Source organism: Amblyomma americanum, chromosome 8, assembly GCF_052857255.1.
Source record: "Amblyomma americanum isolate KBUSLIRL-KWMA chromosome 8, ASM5285725v1, whole genome shotgun sequence".
NCBI classification, from domain to species: Eukaryota; Metazoa; Arthropoda; class Arachnida; order Ixodida; family Ixodidae; genus Amblyomma; species Amblyomma americanum.
In genome coordinates this window covers 126,080,469-126,099,187 of record NC_135504.1, presented here as the reverse complement: position 1 = coordinate 126,099,187, position 18,719 = coordinate 126,080,469, and the positions used below count along the sequence as shown (strand labels likewise).

The window sequence follows — 18,719 nt, the reverse complement described above, 5'->3', positions numbered from 1 at the left end:
AAATCGTCCGTTGTCTTCCCTCTCTCAAGATCATTTCTAGCATGCTCCTAACGTGACCTTTTCAGAGCTTGCTTTTTCACTCTGTCTTCCACACAGAGTGAAAAAAATAGAAGTGCTCGAAAGGAAAACGTACCGCTTTTTCGACTGTTAAAACGACCGAAGCTGGAAGGCAACAGCTTAGACGCTTACGCCCGCAAGACGGGGGTGCTTAGTTTTAGCTGCTGTGACACGTGACATGTGCCGTGACAGCCCCGCCAGGTGGCCGACCTAACGGAGTGCATATCATGGGTAGAGAGCTGATACAACACATCAGCTCTGCACACGTGGTCTTCGCCAGTACCTCATTAGAGATGCTAGGGTAATCCAATTGGCAATAGGTAGTGGTACTCGTGAAGTGGGCTTGACATATGTTATATGGGGCGTCACATCTCAGAAGTCAAGCTTTCTTGGAAAAAACATTTAAATATTGGAATATTGTAAGATACTGTTACGGAAATATTGAAGGTACTTGTCCATTCTTTCTGTGCGTAGAAAAATATGTGTTTTAAAGTTTTTCCATCGCTCGTGTCGGGCAGTAAAGTCTGCCATATAAAAACAAATAAGGAATGTTTGTGACGATGGGAAAAACGTTCATAGCAAAAAAATGCAAGCCTTCCGAGGGGAGATCTGCGGATACAGTGACTGTTATACTGAAATCTTGAACGAAAACATCTTTGACGGAAGTCCGTTCTTAAGATAGTATAGAGAGATCTGACGCCAACCAATATTTTTTACTTCACCCAACGTTTCGGGACCAGCTCGGTCCCTTCTTCAGGGGTGACTGAAGTGTGCCAGCAGCAGCAGCGGGTTGCAGCCTTCGCTCTCCCTTTGTTAGAACGTGGCGCAGTCCACTGAAATCTTTCGATATATGAAAAAATTGCGTTCATAAAGTATTTCCCATTGAAAAATGCTTTTGTTCGAAATTCCTGGATATGGGCTATGAGAGACGTCGTTGTTGAGAGCTCGAGATCTGGCGTTGTTTAACGAGCGCCAACGGCACACCGCACACGGACAATTTTTTTCCCGTTTTCTCTGCCATCGAATTTCGGCTAATGGGGAAGGGAGTCGATCCCGCGACCTTCGGCTGAGCAGATGAGCCCCAGAGCCATTAAAACACCGCGTGTGGTTTTCCTTTTTTTGGCCATGGCTCACAAAACTGTGGGGATGAGGGAATAGGATAATTTCGGCAGATCATCATTGGGCTGGTGCTGTCACTTGTGGCTAAACTAGCGCCATGAAAGAACAGCACGCGTCAAAACAGCGCACACAAAACAGCACAGTTTTGCTGTTGACCCGACAGACGCGGGTTTGATCTCGGCCGCGGCGGTCGAATTTCGATGGAGGCGATATTCTAGAGGCTCGTGTACTGTGCGATGTCAGTGCACGTTAAGGAACACCAGGAGGTCGAAATTTCCGGAGACCTTCACTACGGCGTCCCTCATAGCCTGAGTCGCTTTGGGACGTTAAACCCAAATAAACCAAAACAACACAGCGACAAAACAGCACATGAAAAAGACTGCACAGCAATAAAATGGAAAAGAGAAAAAACAGCATGGCGACAAAACAGCACAGGGAAAAAACAGCACACCGCACGAAACGGCGCAGTGACAAAACAGCATGACGACAGAAAAGCGCAAGGAAAAACAGTGCGATGACAAAACAGCACATCGGAGTACAGTGCAGTGTTGGTGGAGGGGTAACTATCGTAGCCATAACCGGAAACCGTAAATCACAACACATGTGGCAGTGATCTTTGGAGTTAGCGAATGCTCGTTTTACAAACTTAAAGCACGCGGTAGGGTAATATAAGCGATCTCAGATATACACTTTTTTATCGCGGGTAATGGAATTAATAACGCTGAAAAAGTTGTTCTGGAAAGATCGATTCTGCTGGTTGACCATCATGGTGCTGAATTCTGGCAAATACGCCCGACATAGGGCTCTGGATGTACCAGAAATTCATACTCTTCAAAACCCTCGCTGTCGGTAATTGAATCTTCAACAATTTTGTTTCGAGCGAGATAATGGGCCTTCACACAATGAAAATATCCAGCTTGCGATACTTAACGATGGCACGATTGCCAGAGCCGACATCTTCAGGTTGTTTTGCGTTTAACCAGGACGCTGTACAGTGGCTGTCTGAGGCTAGACTCCAGCTAGTTACGATGGAGATTCCAACTCCACTCTAACTAGCTGGAGTCTCACTGAAGTTAGTTGTCTATTTTCTGTTCATTTCGCATATTAGGCTTCAGTAAGCTTCAATAATCAAACATGCCTTAGGCTGTCTGCAACGGCTCTGTATTTCGTGACGAAAATTGCGAATAGATTTGTGTGGTGTAGTGTGAATCGTTTCAATAAAAGGAAGTCCGGTTCAATATTCGAATTCTATGGAAAGAAACTAAAATTAGATGTCTATTTTCCTTTACACACTTTCGCTAGTCATTTATTTTCTTTCTTGAAGCTGCTAGGTGCCATTTGGATGCTTCCGAATTTCAGAACCTTTGCGTCAAAACAGCACAAAGCACAAAAAATTGATATTACACATCAACCTGAATTCGAACCAGAGATGCGCTAAGCTTTTCGACGCCTTGGAGCGCTCGGCCATCGCAGCAGCCGCTCGGTCTCTCTGTTCGAATTGGTATCCTCTCTCGCTACGCCATGGAAGTCATCACCACGAATGTTAGCAATGGCCTCTGAAGAGCTGGAGAGGGCGATGACACGTCAAAGAATGAAATCAAGCGCTAAACGCCATGCATGCTGCCTATAGGAAGCGGCTGCGTGCGGCAGCACGTAATACGTCATAAACAGCCAAGGTTAACTGAACCTAGCTAGCAAATAAGACAGTATAAACTACCCGGGGCATTTGACGGCAGAGCAGGTGCCCGGGATATTTTTTCTCTAAGTTGCCCAAATTCTTCTTCAATAATACAGAAAGAAACTGCATGATTGAAGCCAAGCAGGAAAGGACTACATAACCACTCTGCCAAATGTACAGTTCAAGCAACGCTGTTCCTCACTGAATGAGCCTGCCCTGTGAAACGAGCACTCGCTAACTCCAATGGTTGCGGCCGCATGTGTTGTGATTTACCGTCTGCGGTTATGGCTATGATAGTTCAACCCTCAAGCAGCGCTGCGCCGTACTCCGATGGGTTGTTTTGCCGTCGGGCTGTTTTTTCCCATGCTTTTCTGTCGTCGTGCTGTTTTGTCGCTGTGCTCTTTCGGCGCTGTGCCGTTTTGTCTGGCGTGCTGATTTGACGCGTGCTGTTTTTTTCCTGGGCTGTTTTCTCACTGTGCCGTTTTTTCCGTGTGCTGTTTTGTCGCTGGGCTGTTTTGCCGCTGTGCTGTTTTTACCCAATGCTGTTTGGACGCGTGCTGTTCTTACGTGTCCCCGTAGCTTTCATGCTGCTCTGGCAAGCTAGTCTGACAGCCATGGTCTTCCATAGGAAGTTGAGGATGACACTCTTTTTGGAACGCAAGGTAAGGTCTGTGCGATGGGCCTCTTTCTTCGCAATTACAGATTAAGCGTCTGTGTTATACGGCCTTGTGTCCGTCGGGTGTAAATGAAAATCGTATTCGACACCGGCCGAATCCTTTTGCCAGAAGTGCGTGCCGTCAACGCCAGATCGGCGCTTAGATCTCGCCTACGTTAGGGTGCCTCGATGCCAGCGCCGCCGTTCAGGGTGGTGCCATCCTTGGACCGCACCCACGCCGCCTTTTCTCGCTGCGACGCCATTTTGACTCACAGCCGGTGGGCGCAGTTGCTCGGTGCAAGCAGCTGTGCTTGCGTTGTTCCAGGCACAGTGGCTGCGGATTACTTCTACTTGTTTAGGAGTGCTCGACCGCATGACTGACGAGCTTGTCAAGTCATGAGTTCATGACGGGCTCTTGTGTGCCAATGCGCTCCTGGTCAACGCTTGAAGGCCTGCGTTGTTTTCGCTTCCCCCGGGACTCGGAGCAGTAATGAAGCCCAATTTTTAGGTAGCAGTTATTTTTCCAAAAGCCTAACCCAACACCACCCAATTTGGCAGGCAAAATAGGAATCGCACACATAGGCATCATTAAAAATTGCAGTTTTTTAAACTATACCGTTTCTGGTTGAATCTTTTTCATAAAGCGTGACTTTTCAAAGTCGGTCACAGTCGTTCCTCATTAATCAAGACACTTTGGTTACCGAGCAAAACTGCCCATAAAGCGACTCGCCCATGATCACGAATCAAGAAGAAAAAAAAACACAAAATATGATGTGATTAAGGAGTGTGCATATTGGTGTCCAGCGAAGTTGAACTAAGACATGATTTTCGGAGCTGTAGACGCATTATCCTGGTCGCCATTGTGCTTGAAATAATGTGCAGCTTTACGCGCCTAGCGGTGTATGATATGCTTGAAGGAATCTCGTGGCTAAATGAGCCAACTAATACTACGACTGGTGTCATCGCATGAACCGCTACTATACGTATATCAGTACACAGTCGGCCGACGACTGCTGACTGCAGCTTTCTGCGTGGCACAAGCTTGAGAGAGTTTTCATCGCAGTCGTTCGTCCGATATGGAAAATAGTGAGGCGCGTCAATTGAGCAAATGTAAAGTACGAAACCACCACAGAAAAGGGCCGTCATTCAGCCATTCGCACTTTTTCATTGCATTCCTCTGATGTCCTACGCTCAAAATGGAGGAATTTAAGCTCCTCGGAGGGGAAGTAGAGATTTTGTTCTCATCTCCGTCCATAATACTGAGACCAAAATACAGAGGCCCTATTGGGCACTGAGCATTTTACCCTTGTCCATATTGACACGTGTCATTTATCTTCATCGGGCGACCACGTTTCGCCGCCTAAAGTGTTATCGCACAGCGCGGGACGCGCCTGCATCTATGCAAAGTTTCTGGCAAGTCATCGATGCTTCTATTCGCTGTCTGTTGTAGACGAACCTTATGTTATCTGATTTCACCGCCTGACGCGAATGGTGTAGAACTTTGTGGAAGGCACGCGGGTCCCAACGATTAGCCTGGAACATTCGACGACTGCTATATAACAGCCGACGCGCTTGACCCGCGGATCAGATTTTCGACGATCGCCGACCGTGCTCGCCGCTACCGTTGTGCTGTAAGTGTAGCCTCTTTTGTGGGCACAGGTTCGCCCAATAAAAGTTAGTTTTGTCTTTCACAGTATTGCTACTGTGTTCTTCAACGTCACCACCACGTGACAATATTAACGAGGCGGAAATACATTTAAAACCTTGGTCCCCAGAAAAACTGTATATATTTCGAGTCGTCCATATTAACGGGGGTCGTACTAACGCGGCGCGACTGAACTTTCATTTCGGATTTAAAGATTTAAGGAAAGATTACTGCAGTTATTTTTGTGTATGTTTATAATGAGTACAAACGGGCTTGAATAAAATAAATACAATCAAAATATATATGCAGAAATGGGTTTCACGAACTGAGGAATCGCAGCCGAGCAACCGGTGCGCATGTTCATGGCGCAAGCGAAGTCTGCATATGAGCGCACGCAAGAGCACTAGCTCAGTGTTTGTGCACCAGTCAGAAAAACGCAACGAGTGAAAAACTTGCAGTAATCCTTTTCCCTATCGCCAACGAGGGGCAATCAGTTTTTGTGGAGCCTCGAGAAAGAAAACGCAGGCGGAGTGGCAACGTTGGTATACGGTGGCATCGTTTTTATATACCAGCGCCCGCCTGTAAACAAATGTAATTGCACCCCTGTGAGCAATAAAAGGGCGAGCAACTCGCAATTACTCTTTAAAAGATTAAAAAGCAGACAGACAACAGTCTTTGCGAGCACAACAAACGGAAACAGCCCGCACGACGAAAGCAAAACCAACCGCAGCGCGCGAGTGGCTGATGACGCGCGGCTGTTATCGAAGCGCAGGATTTTACGAACCAAAAAACACGTAGAAAAAGAAGGAAAACAATTTATTACACTCGCACGGAGCGGAAGCACCTGCTGGGCAATGGATCTTTGAAATGATAGCCTGTTTTTCAAACTAACAGACGGCAGACTAATTGTTCAAGCTCCACCACACGGTGCCCTAAAATTAATTCGTACAATTACGTCTTCGACCCCCGGATGTTAAAATGACTGAGTAAAAAGATGCGCAGTGCGATACTGATGAAAAACACAGTTCAAGTCAAAGCACTCTGAAGCGCGCCAAGAGCATGAACGGCGCCGTTATAAACGCTAGCGCCGCTGATCCCGCGTGATTCAATATGGCGGCGCCGCTGAAGTTGTCTCCACCCTGAACGGCGGCGCTAGCATCGAGGCACCCTAGCCTACGTAACGGCGTTAACATTGACAACGGCTTTTCTTCGTTATTAAACATACGTAAAGTACTCGTTTCCTCCAGAAGATTTAATAAGTAATTTTTGATTTTATATCAGTACCGGGTGTCAAAAACATCCTGGACACTATTTAGGCTTCGCATACCTTTCGTCCTTTTAGTAGAGACCCAACAGCCTGGAGTCGTCCAATCACTCGCATTTATTTCATTAAAAAGGTGGTATCCGAATCAAAACTTGGAAATCTAAGCTCGGCTGATTCTCTAACAGCCGCCAAGCAGAGAAATGAGGTTATATGACATGTTTTATTGAACGGTGTCATGTTTTCCTTTCTTTTCTGGCCCGTGTCAGGCGTGCGATTTCTTAATGGTTTCTACACAAATTTAATTCCAGTTGAGATAAAATAAGGCCAAACAAGGATAAACTGGAATTCACTCCAACGAACAGTGCATGAAAATTTGTGAATAAATCAGCAAGACAAAATCTCAGCATTAATTAAGCTATGTGTAGCCAAGGCCTAGAAAACGGGCTTTCGACATGCCTAAAACATACATGAGAAGTATAATGTCTAATCTGTCTTTAGTAGCTCAGCAGAAGTTCCAGGATGCTTACCATGCCCACAATGTGTTTTGCCGGCGAAGATATGGGGTTCGGAGGATATATCCCGAACAGCTGAGGGATATTATCCATTGCCCAGTAAGGAACGTTTGTGGTGAAGCTCGTTGTAATACCGGCAACGTCGGCGCTCCTGTGTGAATGACTCCTAAATGAATATGCGAAGGCACGTAGTCCTGCCCATAGACAGCAAAATATTTGACCCTCCCACCTTCCGCCGCTTGCGGATGGGAATAAAGCTAGCAATAAGTACAGTTACCAAAGAGCACACTTCTCAAGCACTTATTGAAATGAAGCTTTAATTGCCCCGTTCACATGGAGGAAATATTTATCTCCGCCCACGTATTATTTAAATACAGAACAACAAACTGATTTACTAAGAATGGAAGTCGTTTATTTATGAAAACTAAATATTTAGAGGAATAAGTTATGCGAATTTTCCATGTTTTTTTTCGGAAGGGGCCCACGTATAGGGCTTTGGTCTGTACATGAAGGAGTAACGGTTAGAGTTGACGAAAGATGTCGGAAACACTATCGTCTGCATGCCGTTGTACCTAAAGGGGAAACGGTGGTAGTGACAGAATGCCGCCACTATCGACAGCCTAACAACTTCCACCGGAGAACATAGGTCTCCACCCATATACATGAAACAAACCCCGTGATGTGTCGTCAGCGGCCACATTATTTCCGCAAACTTACAATACCCTCCTCCCTGCCACCTTGCATTCCGTCCAATGCTGCTAGCGTAACCTCTGATACACACACCTACAACACTGTACAAGGCCACCTAGATCTCTTCACCAAAGATCAAGAGCTTAGGAGAGCGGCTTATTCATGAGGAAGGTGATTTGTGCAGCTCGAGACAACTGATTAGCTGAGCGCCATGTAGGGGGTGAACACGAAAACTTTAAATTGCGCCTTACTAAGCACACAACAAAGTTCACCTATCAAAGTCCAGGCATGCAGATACGACAGGATTGAACAGCGCACAAAGGACGAGGAAACAGGGAATGAAACGACGAGACACACAGACATTGTCATGGGAAAAAAAAGCTACGTTGGCTAAAGCGGCAGGTGTCTGGACAACCGCCTCTAGGAACATTGCAACAACGTGTCTGAACGGCGTAGTGGGTTCCTTGACGTACAGTGGAGAAAATGTAAGCCTGATGGTAACAGTGCAGATGAAGATGGCGGATCAGATCAGGTTTCCACTTGTCAGGCCATCTACCAAGACAGCACTGTTGTTTCCAAAAACAGATGTAAACTGATTCGTGAAATTATTGAAACCGAAATGATAGATCGTTTAGGTGGCTCTCGCGCATCGAAGCCATCGATCGCTCTCAACCGTAAGGAACTCAAGAGTGCAAACGGCACGAAAAACGGGACAAGATAGAGTGAAGCAACACACACACAGCACCGAACTTACAACTGAGTGTATTTCATGCGAAAACGCAATAAATACAGGAAGTACATGGTGAAAAGTGTTTGAGCGTGCCGTCTCTTCGCTTACCGAGAAAAGATATAGCTTTTTAGATATTGACCTTCAATAGTATCAATCTTATATAATGGTGTTCTTTTAGTTTATTTTTTTGTGTACTTCCTGTATTTATTGCGTTTCGCATGAAATACACTCAGTTGTAAGTTCGGTGCTGTGTGTGTTGTTTCTCTCTCCCATACAAAAACGTCCTATGGGCGTCTGTGGCCTTTTATGAACGTCTATAAGCACCCACAGAGGTGCTTATTGCCAGCTATTGAAAAATATATGCCACAAAAGCTATAGCTTTGGAACCATACAACTGTCTTAAGCTCTCTATAGAAAAATATATCAGCCTGTATATACAGCTATAGACAGAAATAGGAAAAGTCTATAGCTATTGGGGCCAAAATCCTATAGCCGTTTTCTGTCTTGAATCATGAACCAACTGGCCCAACAATCCTCCCTTTTGCGTAAGGAATTATTGTACCTCCGTCAGTGCCTGAATGTTCCGCTTGTCGCGCATGCATGATGTTGGCCAAGATATAACTATATATTCCGGGCCGAGGTTCGAAATGTAAGTACAGCGCCCGTGTGTCTCATTGTTTCTTTAAGTTCAAGTTCAAGTTTATTTTCCTTTCTTACAAAGGAGGAGCCGGGACTAAAAGCTGTGGTAACAGCTTGACTGGAGGTCCCGACTCCTTGAGACAGTGGCAGTGCAGAAGGAAGGCGAGGGTCACATCATTTACATCAATTAGTAATGTCATGGGTATCCGATGCAAATCCACATTTACGCGAAGCGCGAACACACATGCAAAACGAAAGTCGCAATACACACATGTACTCAAAGCAAATGTTTTACTGAAAGAAAGATTCTTTCTCTGTGTGGTGTGTGTTAGGCGCAAAATCTTTCTTTCAGTATGCAACACCAACTAGCCCAGCAGTTAACTCTCCAAATGTTTTACATCACTAAAATCATGTCTGCTTCTTTCACAGATTGAAATTGTCTCGGCAGTAGTCACGGATATTGTGTTTTGAATTTCTGGTAATATCAAAATTGTCATGGATTAGTTTGTTTAGCAAGAGGGGAAGGTTGTAACTTAAGGACTGGTTCATAGAGTAAGTTCTTGGTGTTGGAGTGATCCAAGTTTCTTTTTATCTAGTGTTACGGCAGCTGTTATTTTCTCTCAGTTGTCCAAGTACAATAAAGGGATTGTCACGTTGTTGTGAAGAGTATTTATAGCATAATAGAAGCCTGTAAAAGTATAACGCGAAGATTGGAAGGATATCATACTTTATAAAGATATTTCTTGTGGGGAAAATGAATGGCACATTTGCTATGGACCGGACGGCTTTTTTCTGCAGTAAATGCAATCTATGAAGATTTGTTACCCCTGTTGTTCCCCAAACCAAGCTGCAGTATTGGATATGACTTAGTACTAACGCGTTGTAGAGCAACATCTTTACCCTTACTGGAAAAATATGTCTAAAACGACCAAGTATACCTAGAGCTGAGGAAACTTTCAAACAAATGGGTTCTATGTGCGCATTCCAAGTTAGGTTGTGAGAAAAGATAACGCCCAGTGTTTTTACAGAAATCACAAGCTCTATTGGTTGGCTGTTTAAGGCTATTTTGAGAGGCCTAGATATTTTCTTTCCCTTAGGGAGGTATAACAAAATTTGTGTTTTTGACGGATTTATGCGCAAGGAGTTTGCATCTGCCCATGAGTGCAGTTTATTAAGGGCTTCGCTTGTTTTGCTTTCAACCTCGGCCTCGGAAATACCCGTGACAAAAAAAGTTGTGTCATCTGCAAATGACACAACCTGAACATTACATAAACTAAAAATAGCAAAGGCCCAAGATTGCTTCCTTGGGGCACTCCGCATGTTATATGGAGGGTAGGAGAGGATGCTGTGTTTATATCTACATATTGGGTTCTGTGAGATAAGTAAGATTGTAATAGGGTTAGCGCTAGGCCCCGCACACCATACCTTTCCAATTTAAAAAGAAGAATATCATGATTTATGAGGTCAAAGGCCTTAGTAAAATCGATGTAAATACCCATGGTGAGCTTGTTTTCACTGAATGCCTTAATTATAATTTCTTTTTGAGTTAGAAGTGCTGTCTCTGTAGATCTTTTCTTCCTGAATCCATGTTGAAAATCTAGAAATAAGTGATTTTCGTCAAAATAAGAAGTCACTCTGTGATGTATTATTTTCTCGATGCCTTTGGAAAACACAGGCAGTATAGAAATCGGTCGGTAGTTTGTGAATAGGTTCTTATCACCTTTTTTAAAAATGGGTATCACTCGAGCAATTTGCATTCCTGTAGGGAAAACCCCAGTAGAGAGAATCAAATTATAAATATAGGTAATAATCGGGCACAGTATGTCAAGTACATATTTTACGGGCAATATCTGGAAGCCATTTACGTCCAGCGTTTTACTATTCTTCAAGTTATTGATGGAAGAGAAAACCTCAGCTGTTTCAGTCGGGGCCAAGAACAGCGAACTTATCCTATCGTTTCCTCGCACGTACTGAGCGTAGTTTCTTATGGTACTCCCATCGAGTTCATTATCTTTCGTTTGCTGAATAAAAAAGTGATTGAAAGCATCTGCCAATGTAACACCGGAGAGCTCTTTTTCCCCATGCCTAAAGGTGCCAAGTGTAAGCGTAGGAGTACCGGGACGCACCAAAGAGTTCAACTTGCGCCAGGCTGCATCTGGCCGCAGTGTAGTTTCAGCATCGAACATATCTATTAGGTATGAATCCTTAGCTTTCCTCAGCGTAGACGTAAGTTTATTCCGGTAGCTCTTAAATTCTGCAAGTATATTTAGATCTTTAGTTTTTACAAATTTGGCATACAACGCATTTTTATGCTTGACCATTCTCAGGTGTTCTCTCGTTAACCAAGGTTTTTGCGCTCTCTTTGGCTTTTTTACTTGTGTTACTGGAAAATGCTGGTGGTATATTTTCTTAAGTATACTTATAAAGATAAGGTACGCTGTTTTGCTCTCATGGCATTCATATACTGCATCCCATGTTTGTTTTTCAACATCCTGGCGGAATGATTCAAGACGCGAAGATTTAATAACTTGACGATATGTGGGCTTTGGTTCATTCCACTTGATGGGAAATTGCTTGTCTACGAATAAAAAGGTTCCCAGATGATCACTTATACCTGTACAAAGAGTGCCAGCAAATGTAGTGTCTGTGTTAACGTTGGTAATAAATACGTCTAGTAATGTAGAACTTTGTTCTGTGATACGCGTTGGGTTGGTGATTACATTAGATAGGCCATAAGTAGAAAGGGTAAGGCTCAAGTCTTTCTGGTAAGGAGTAGGTACAATCATGTTCACATTCATGTCTCCACCTAAGAAGATCTGTGCTTTTTGCTCCGTCACATATTCTAAAAGTTCTTCAAGGAAGGCCAAAAAACGGCTAAAGGTACCAGATGGCGGTCTGTAGACCACGCAAAACATATTGTCAAGGTGTCGTAAGGTAAGCACTTCAAAATCAGGAATGACAGCACAGAATTTCTCTTCGGTATCACACAGCAGGTTATCTTTTACCAGGATAGAAACACCACCGCCTCTTTTGTCGTGACGATTTCGATAGAAGCATTGATAACCAGATGGGCAGAATATAGCCGTTTCGCGTTCATACCATGTTTCAGTGAGCATGAGCACAGTGAAAGACATTTCAAATACTTCTAGCAAAGCATGCATTTCTTTACCTTTGTTTCTTAAAGATCGGACGTTCTGATGAAAAAAAGATAGGGCAGGTTTTTTCTTTTGACCAATTTATGAATTTGCTGTGGTAGAAAATCCATGTTTAGAGCATACAAGCTGTACAGATAAGCTGGAACATTTTAAGCAATCCTAGAGAGCTGATCCTTGCTAGTGATAGGAATAACTGTTGATGTTTCAGTTTGGCGAACGTAGATTTTTCCCTTCTTGACCCAGGCGTATTCCCATCCTCGTTCCTTTTTCGCGGCATTTACAGCACCGAAGAGGCGTTTCATTGCCGGACCCAGGTGCTCATTGACAAAAATTTTATCATCTTGTTCAATCGCGAGGTCACGAGCCGTTAGCCTGTGCTTTCTTGCTTTTTCTAAGAAATAGTTACGCGGAGCTCTGTGAGTAAACTGCACAATTATGTTAGGGGAGGTAGAATTTCCGGCGGCCTGGACCCGATGGCAGACTTCAATGTCAGAGTCCTTCAGAGGCGTCCCGATTACTTCGCCCAACTGTTTTGTCAGTTCGTGCAGGTTTTCACCGTCTACCCGTGGCACTCCTTTAATTTCGACGTTCAGGCACCGCGAGTGTTGCTCGTTCTGCATAAGTCGGGATTCCTGCTCTTTTACTTGCGCATAGAGAGCTTCGCGTTCTTCCTTCAACGTGCTTATACTTTCTTTCAGAGCCTCGTTCTCTGCTTCAACTTTTTTCACGGAAGCTTCCATTTCCTCATAGCACTGGTTTATGAAAGTCATGCTGGCCTTAATATCTCTGACATCCTCCCTGAGTTCTCGCTCGAAACTCTTGTTTCATCTCACGCTTAAGGTCCTGAAACAATTTCTGAAGTTCTTTGGCCATTTTTCAAAGTACTGAACTCGCGTATCAACAGTTTTGGCAGCAGCAGTGGCGGTAAGACAGTTACACTGACGTTAAAATGAGGGGGAAAAGTGCACCAACCTGAAAAAAGTGCGCAAAACTTGTAAGACGTGTCTGTCGCTCACCACTGCCACTGCCAAACTGTCGAGAGCGGGGGGCGTGACCGGTTACTGCTGACGGAGGGAATAGCACACGGCTGCTGGAAGGCGTTGACGGTGGCCGCTGTGTCCTGGATGTCGAAGAAAAGACGACGATTTAAACCAACTTGTTCAGCTCCGGTAGGGCCAGGGCCGAAGCGAGGCGACAGCCTCATCAAAACAGGAACGGACCTGGAAAAAGTGCGCAAAACTTGTAAGACGTGTCTGTCGCTCACCACTGCCACTGCCAAACTGTCGAGAGCGGGGGGCGTGGCCGGTTACTGCTGACGGAGGGAATAGCACACGGTTGCTGGAAGGCGTTGACGGTGGCCGCTGTGTCCTGGAAAAAGTACGCAAAACTTGTAAGACGTGTCTGTCGCTCACCCTGTGTCCTCGTCGTTTGGGCGCTGTTCAATCCTGTCATGCAATACCAACATGTCCAAACTGCATCTTAGTGAAATACTGATACGGATTTAAAAGAAACTCGCGCATGGACTTGCACATTTTAGTGTCGATCACGCTAATTCGTCAGGTACGTTGAAAGGTTTTCGAAAAGGTTAGTTTTTATTTCCTAACTTTCGTGCTTGTTTTTCACTGCCAACGAATAACACTGAGTGAACATTTTTCATGAGCAAAGCGTTTTTTTTCTTCTTAACTGCGCGCCACCTTGGCCATATACCTGTCTCCGCTCTTCCACTCATATGCCTCAAAGAAAGCCTTGATTTCAGGAAAGATAAAAATTCGGTGTGTTAATTTTTTGTTTCTGCCAGGCTTCTACCTCTATATTAAATACTAGTGTAAAGTCCCGACTGACAGCGCAGCAGTCTTACAGAAGTTATTTCCACCTTTTATGACCTGCAGTCGCTAGGAAGCCTTTTCCACAATACTCGTTCGCAGCAGTTCTTTCCCACATCGCGCCATGAACTTCACTGGAGGCGATGTTGAGATCCGGAACAGTACTTGCTATTTCTGTAGGTATGAAACTGTTCGTAGGTAATGATAACTCAGACATCCGGCGCACTGTGTTTGGCTAAGCTACGAGTAAAAATGCAAGGAGGTACTATGAGAGCTGCAGGTGGCACCCATGTATGCGAGTGCCGTTGTAAAATGGGTAGTCGATCTAGCTGACAGGTTCCTAGCTTGAGAAGCGCCATTTTAGAGGCTCATATAGCTGCAGACGTAATAAATATATCTGCTTTATATCCGCCAAACAATAACCTTGTTACTGCCACCTGAAGACGTCTTATACATCCTGGAAGTTACTTTTTTTGTAAGCTTAAAAAATAGCACAAGTTAGGTTGCATAAGCTCGCTGCTCGTTACTTTTTCTTTGCTTCTGCGGCAAGGCCAATCGTCGGCTGTATGATATACTGTGCTTACTTTGGAGTTAACGGTGCCTCAGCGCGGTGTGTGAGTGAACCACGGCGTCCACATGTGGTCAAGTAAATGTGTTATGTATCGGAAAAGGGATATATAGTTTTCGAGAATGTACCTTCTCAGCTCGTGATTCAGGCGGGGCCGGTGTATTATGGGCTCGAGACTAGCAGTAGTCATATACACTCAAATCACACTGAATGCATCATCGTTCATAGAGAAATATCTTCATAAAGAACACATGTATAATCTCCGGCATACCATTTATAACAAAGACAGGATTCGTACAAACTACGGAACACAAAAGTTTTATCAGATTCCCGACTTCTTTAATAAGCACGCAATGGTTATGAGTATCATTACTGCCAGTTTCTCAGCTCAAGCATTAAAAAAAATCATGAACACACATTTTCTGGGATCACAATTTTGACTATTTCCTTCTTTTTTCCGGCTTCTAAGTAGACACCTGATAGTTTTGTTATGAATCCGCTTATTGTTCCTGCTTGTTCATTTTCTCTGCATAGTACTACATGCCACTTATTTTAGCTATTTGTTTCCTCGCGATATGACTTAGTCCTGTACGCTACGTTGTCTTAATGTGCTCCTTCTATGGCGGTGATTACTGATCGAAAGTTTGTTCAACGATGTGACTGCAACTGCTGTTGAGTGATGTGTTGGGGAGGGGTAAGGGGGCCGACACTGAGTCAGGCATTAATTTGCCTTTATGTCGGCCTCCTAGGCATCTATTACTGCTGCCTGAATAAAATAACGGACTTTGCCTGATGCTCTGGCAAAACAGCGAAAGTAGCGGGACGCAGACAAACAATTCACCGACGATTACAATACTTCCCAATTTAAAATTGGAGCGCAGCTGTTAAAGCGCTTTGATTTTGCACGCGTTTTTTCGAAGCTAGAACTACGACACGGGGGGACCGTTGGGCTAAGCAACCTTCATAATTATAGGGCGCACCGCGTCTGTTCGTCAGTTCGCGCCAAAGCAGGCGCACACGCCCACATAGCGTCCACAGTGCAAACGCTCTCTCACCCTCCTGCCGAAGCTCGCGTCGCCATTGGCCAAGCGAGGAGTGAACTTTCTAGATGTTTCGAGTTTCTCTCCGACCGAGCTCCGCAGTTTCGTCGGGCCGCCGGCGGGTGTGGCCGGCGGCGGCCGGTGTCTCTAAACTAGGCTCTTTGCCGCACCCTGCGGGTGTCCATGAAGGCCCTTACTTCTATTACTCAACTGTCATCCAAGGATTACTCAACTGTCATCCAAGGATAACCTTCGCCGCGCCCCATATTCTTCGGTCTTACAGCAGCTCCTCTCCTGCGCCCCTGCACAGCAGCGGTTTACCCAGCAGACTTTCATCACCACCCTCGAACGGATTGCCATTTGGCGGTGTTAGCGTGTGTCTGCTGCTCGAATATCTCGCTATGGACTCTGGACGAACGGTGACCTTTTGGCACGCACCTCGTCTGCATGCTTCTTCTTCCTGCCTTGTTGCCAATTCTCTCCTCCCGGGCTTCCTAATGCCCATTCCTTCGCGCGCCACCGGCCCGACTTTCGTGCCCGCTCATCTCGCGGATTTTGCACGCATTCCACATTGGTAGCTACTTTTTTATTCAAGTCTGCCATCTCTTCTACTTTCGTCCGCTCCTCTAGGGTTTTTGAGCGTGTGCGGTCGCTTTTCGGCGCATTCTCCGTGGGTTCTCGTCTTGGCGTGTGTGCCATGGGGCTGGCCGCAGTCGTCGGCGTACACAGGGCTGGTGGACGCGCGCTTCGCTATCTAAGGGCGGTAGTCTGCGTTGACGCGTTCACGCGTGGGCAGCCCCGGACTCCACCGCGTCTGCCACCACCGCTTCACCCCATCGGGCGCCTCGCTGTCCGTGCACCCCCCCCCCCCCCCCCCCAACCACTTTTTTCGCCGTCGTGCGTTTTCGCTCGCGTACTTGTCTGCCCGGGACCGACCTCACTTAATTTTTTCGTGCGCTTCACGACCTCAGCCGCTCCGCGGCTCTCTCCTAGCTCGTTTTTTATTCGACCCACTACTCCGCGCGCAATTTATTGCCCGCTATCCGCTTCGGCGGCATCCCAATGCGAAGGGAGCCCTTATATTCGTGTCGGCGGAATTGCTCGCCTCTTCTTCTCGGTTCATCTGACCACTGCGTGCTCAGCAGCCACTCATCACCATCTCATCTACTCTTATCACCTCTATCTCACTCCCATTCCCCACCACGGCGCAGCGACCATTTCCTCGCCAAAGAGAGAGAGATTACTGCCGCGCCGCCACTTTTCCTCAATCGACATCAAGAATCGCGAATGAACGAGCGCCGCCCCGCGCGAGCGAAGAGGGCAGGGCATCACACAACACGCACAAGGCTACGCGCTCTCCGTGGGTAAACATGGGTGGGTCCTTCTGCGGCGCGTGATGACGTCTTCCTTTGCGTCGCTGCGGCTTGCGGTGCACTACGACGAGTACGACTCTGGCGCCATCCAAGAGCGAGCGGCGGTACTCTATGCGCCCGCGCGGCACGCACTTTTTGTGTTTTTGTTGGGTGCCCGGTTACGCCGACGGCGAGGCAAGCGGTTGAAAACACGAACGGACGTTTAAGAGCGGCACTCTAAGAGGCTGATCTATCGCTATATCACTTCTTCGATACCATTTCGCATTTGGCTCGTGTTTGGTCAAGAGGATGAACAATTTGCCTTAAATTCGTCGAAAGGAATTCTATTATATCCCTGCCGACGGCGACACCCCTTCTCACTTGGGCCTTCTTTCTTGTAATACAATTATGGCTGCCCCCCTCCCCCACCTTTATTCTACAGCAGATCATATTTCGCCCTCCATTCATCGACAGATATTCTCTTTTCGTCCTTATATCGCCTTCATTCAGCACTGTTCTTTTCGCGTTCATCAACTCCGATTTTGTTCTCCTTTGGTACGTGCTCATCGCCCTAGTTAGGTGCTCGTACCAGCAGGGCATAAAATGTGGTTATCGATATCCAAGTGTTTTTAATTTTAAAGGTACATGTTCGCGTAGACTTCTCGAAATTAAACAGGCCTGCCATAACCTCAGCGACCTGTTAATATTTGAGAAAAAATGGTAAATGTTGGCAGTAGGTTGTGGCCACTTTTCAGGACGCCGAAAAAAAGAAAAACTGCGAAAGCTTACCGAAGGTTATGGTATTTATAGAAATTCCAAGCCGATAGGTCTTGCCACAGTGGAAGAATAGTGTGAAGAAATTGCCAGCCTTCAGGAACGACGTCCTGTTTAAGGTCACCAGTAAAAGGGCGTCTCTGCTGTAAAATACATTGGCATAGCTGTGAAAACTGTAGCATTAACTCAAAGCCATAATTCCTGAATTTTGCACCACGAAGTAGAGGGGTGATTGAAAGTTTAAGGGACGCAGACTCTCAGGAAAAAGTCTACTCTAGCTCTTTCTCCCGAATAGGGCGCGTCTTATTGTCACCAGCGAATACTCCGTGCACGTCCCATCACACCTCGAGAGATTTCAGGCGACTTTTTGTGCTCGTGAGTGCACTGACATGATTTTTTTTTCCGCACGCCTGCCTCCCGTAAACTTTTGATCACAATAGCCCATATGTAGCAAATAATACAAGTGCAAAAACAAACAAAATGATATAGTAGTACTTGTTACAGAGCTGTAGCATTAAGACCGCAATGATTAACATGCTACAAAATTATTACACCGTTCTGTTAATTGTCAAAAGAAGAAACACTCGCTCATCTTTCATACTATATGCAAACTCAGGCAGGTACACCGATTTACGCATTACAGCACTAACTTATTTCCGTCTAAGCATATTCTGCAAGTACTTGTCTGGTGCTTTTCACCTAGGATGTCAGCCTAAAGCAAGCGTAAAACAATCTATGGGCCCCAAAAAAAGGATTCGCAGCATTTTTGCTCAAAGCTGCTGAAGGCCATGGGAGCCAGCACGTCATTCTCATCAATTAGACCTCAAAATTGTCGTCCTCTGCATGTCTATGGCTGCTTCAAAGCTCTTCATATTACACGGCTATCATCTCCAGGTTAATGCGCTAGTGAAGCTTTTTCCTCCTTGCGCCATCAGGAATTTCAGCGGAAACTTCGGAATGACAGAAAAAAGCTGCGAAGTTTCTCAGACAGGAAGCTCGAAGCCAATCGATCATCGCG

At 45.6% G+C, this 18,719-nt stretch overlaps 1 protein-coding gene across 1 annotated transcript in view; it reads right to left on the bottom strand.

Moving 5' to 3' along the window:
- Positions 1 to 6,912: 6,912 nt before the first annotated feature.
- The window catches only part of LOC144102750 (uncharacterized), a 33,060-nt gene continuing 21,253 nt past the window's right edge, over positions 6,913 to 18,719 (bottom strand). The window contains exons 11-12 of the mRNA XM_077635931.1: positions 17,717 to 17,844; positions 6,913 to 7,081 (exon numbers count right to left, since the gene is read on the bottom strand). Coding sequence (XP_077492057.1) covers positions 6,913 to 7,081; positions 17,717 to 17,844 — 297 coding nt within the window. The remainder of the gene's footprint in view (positions 7,082 to 17,716; positions 17,845 to 18,719) is intronic.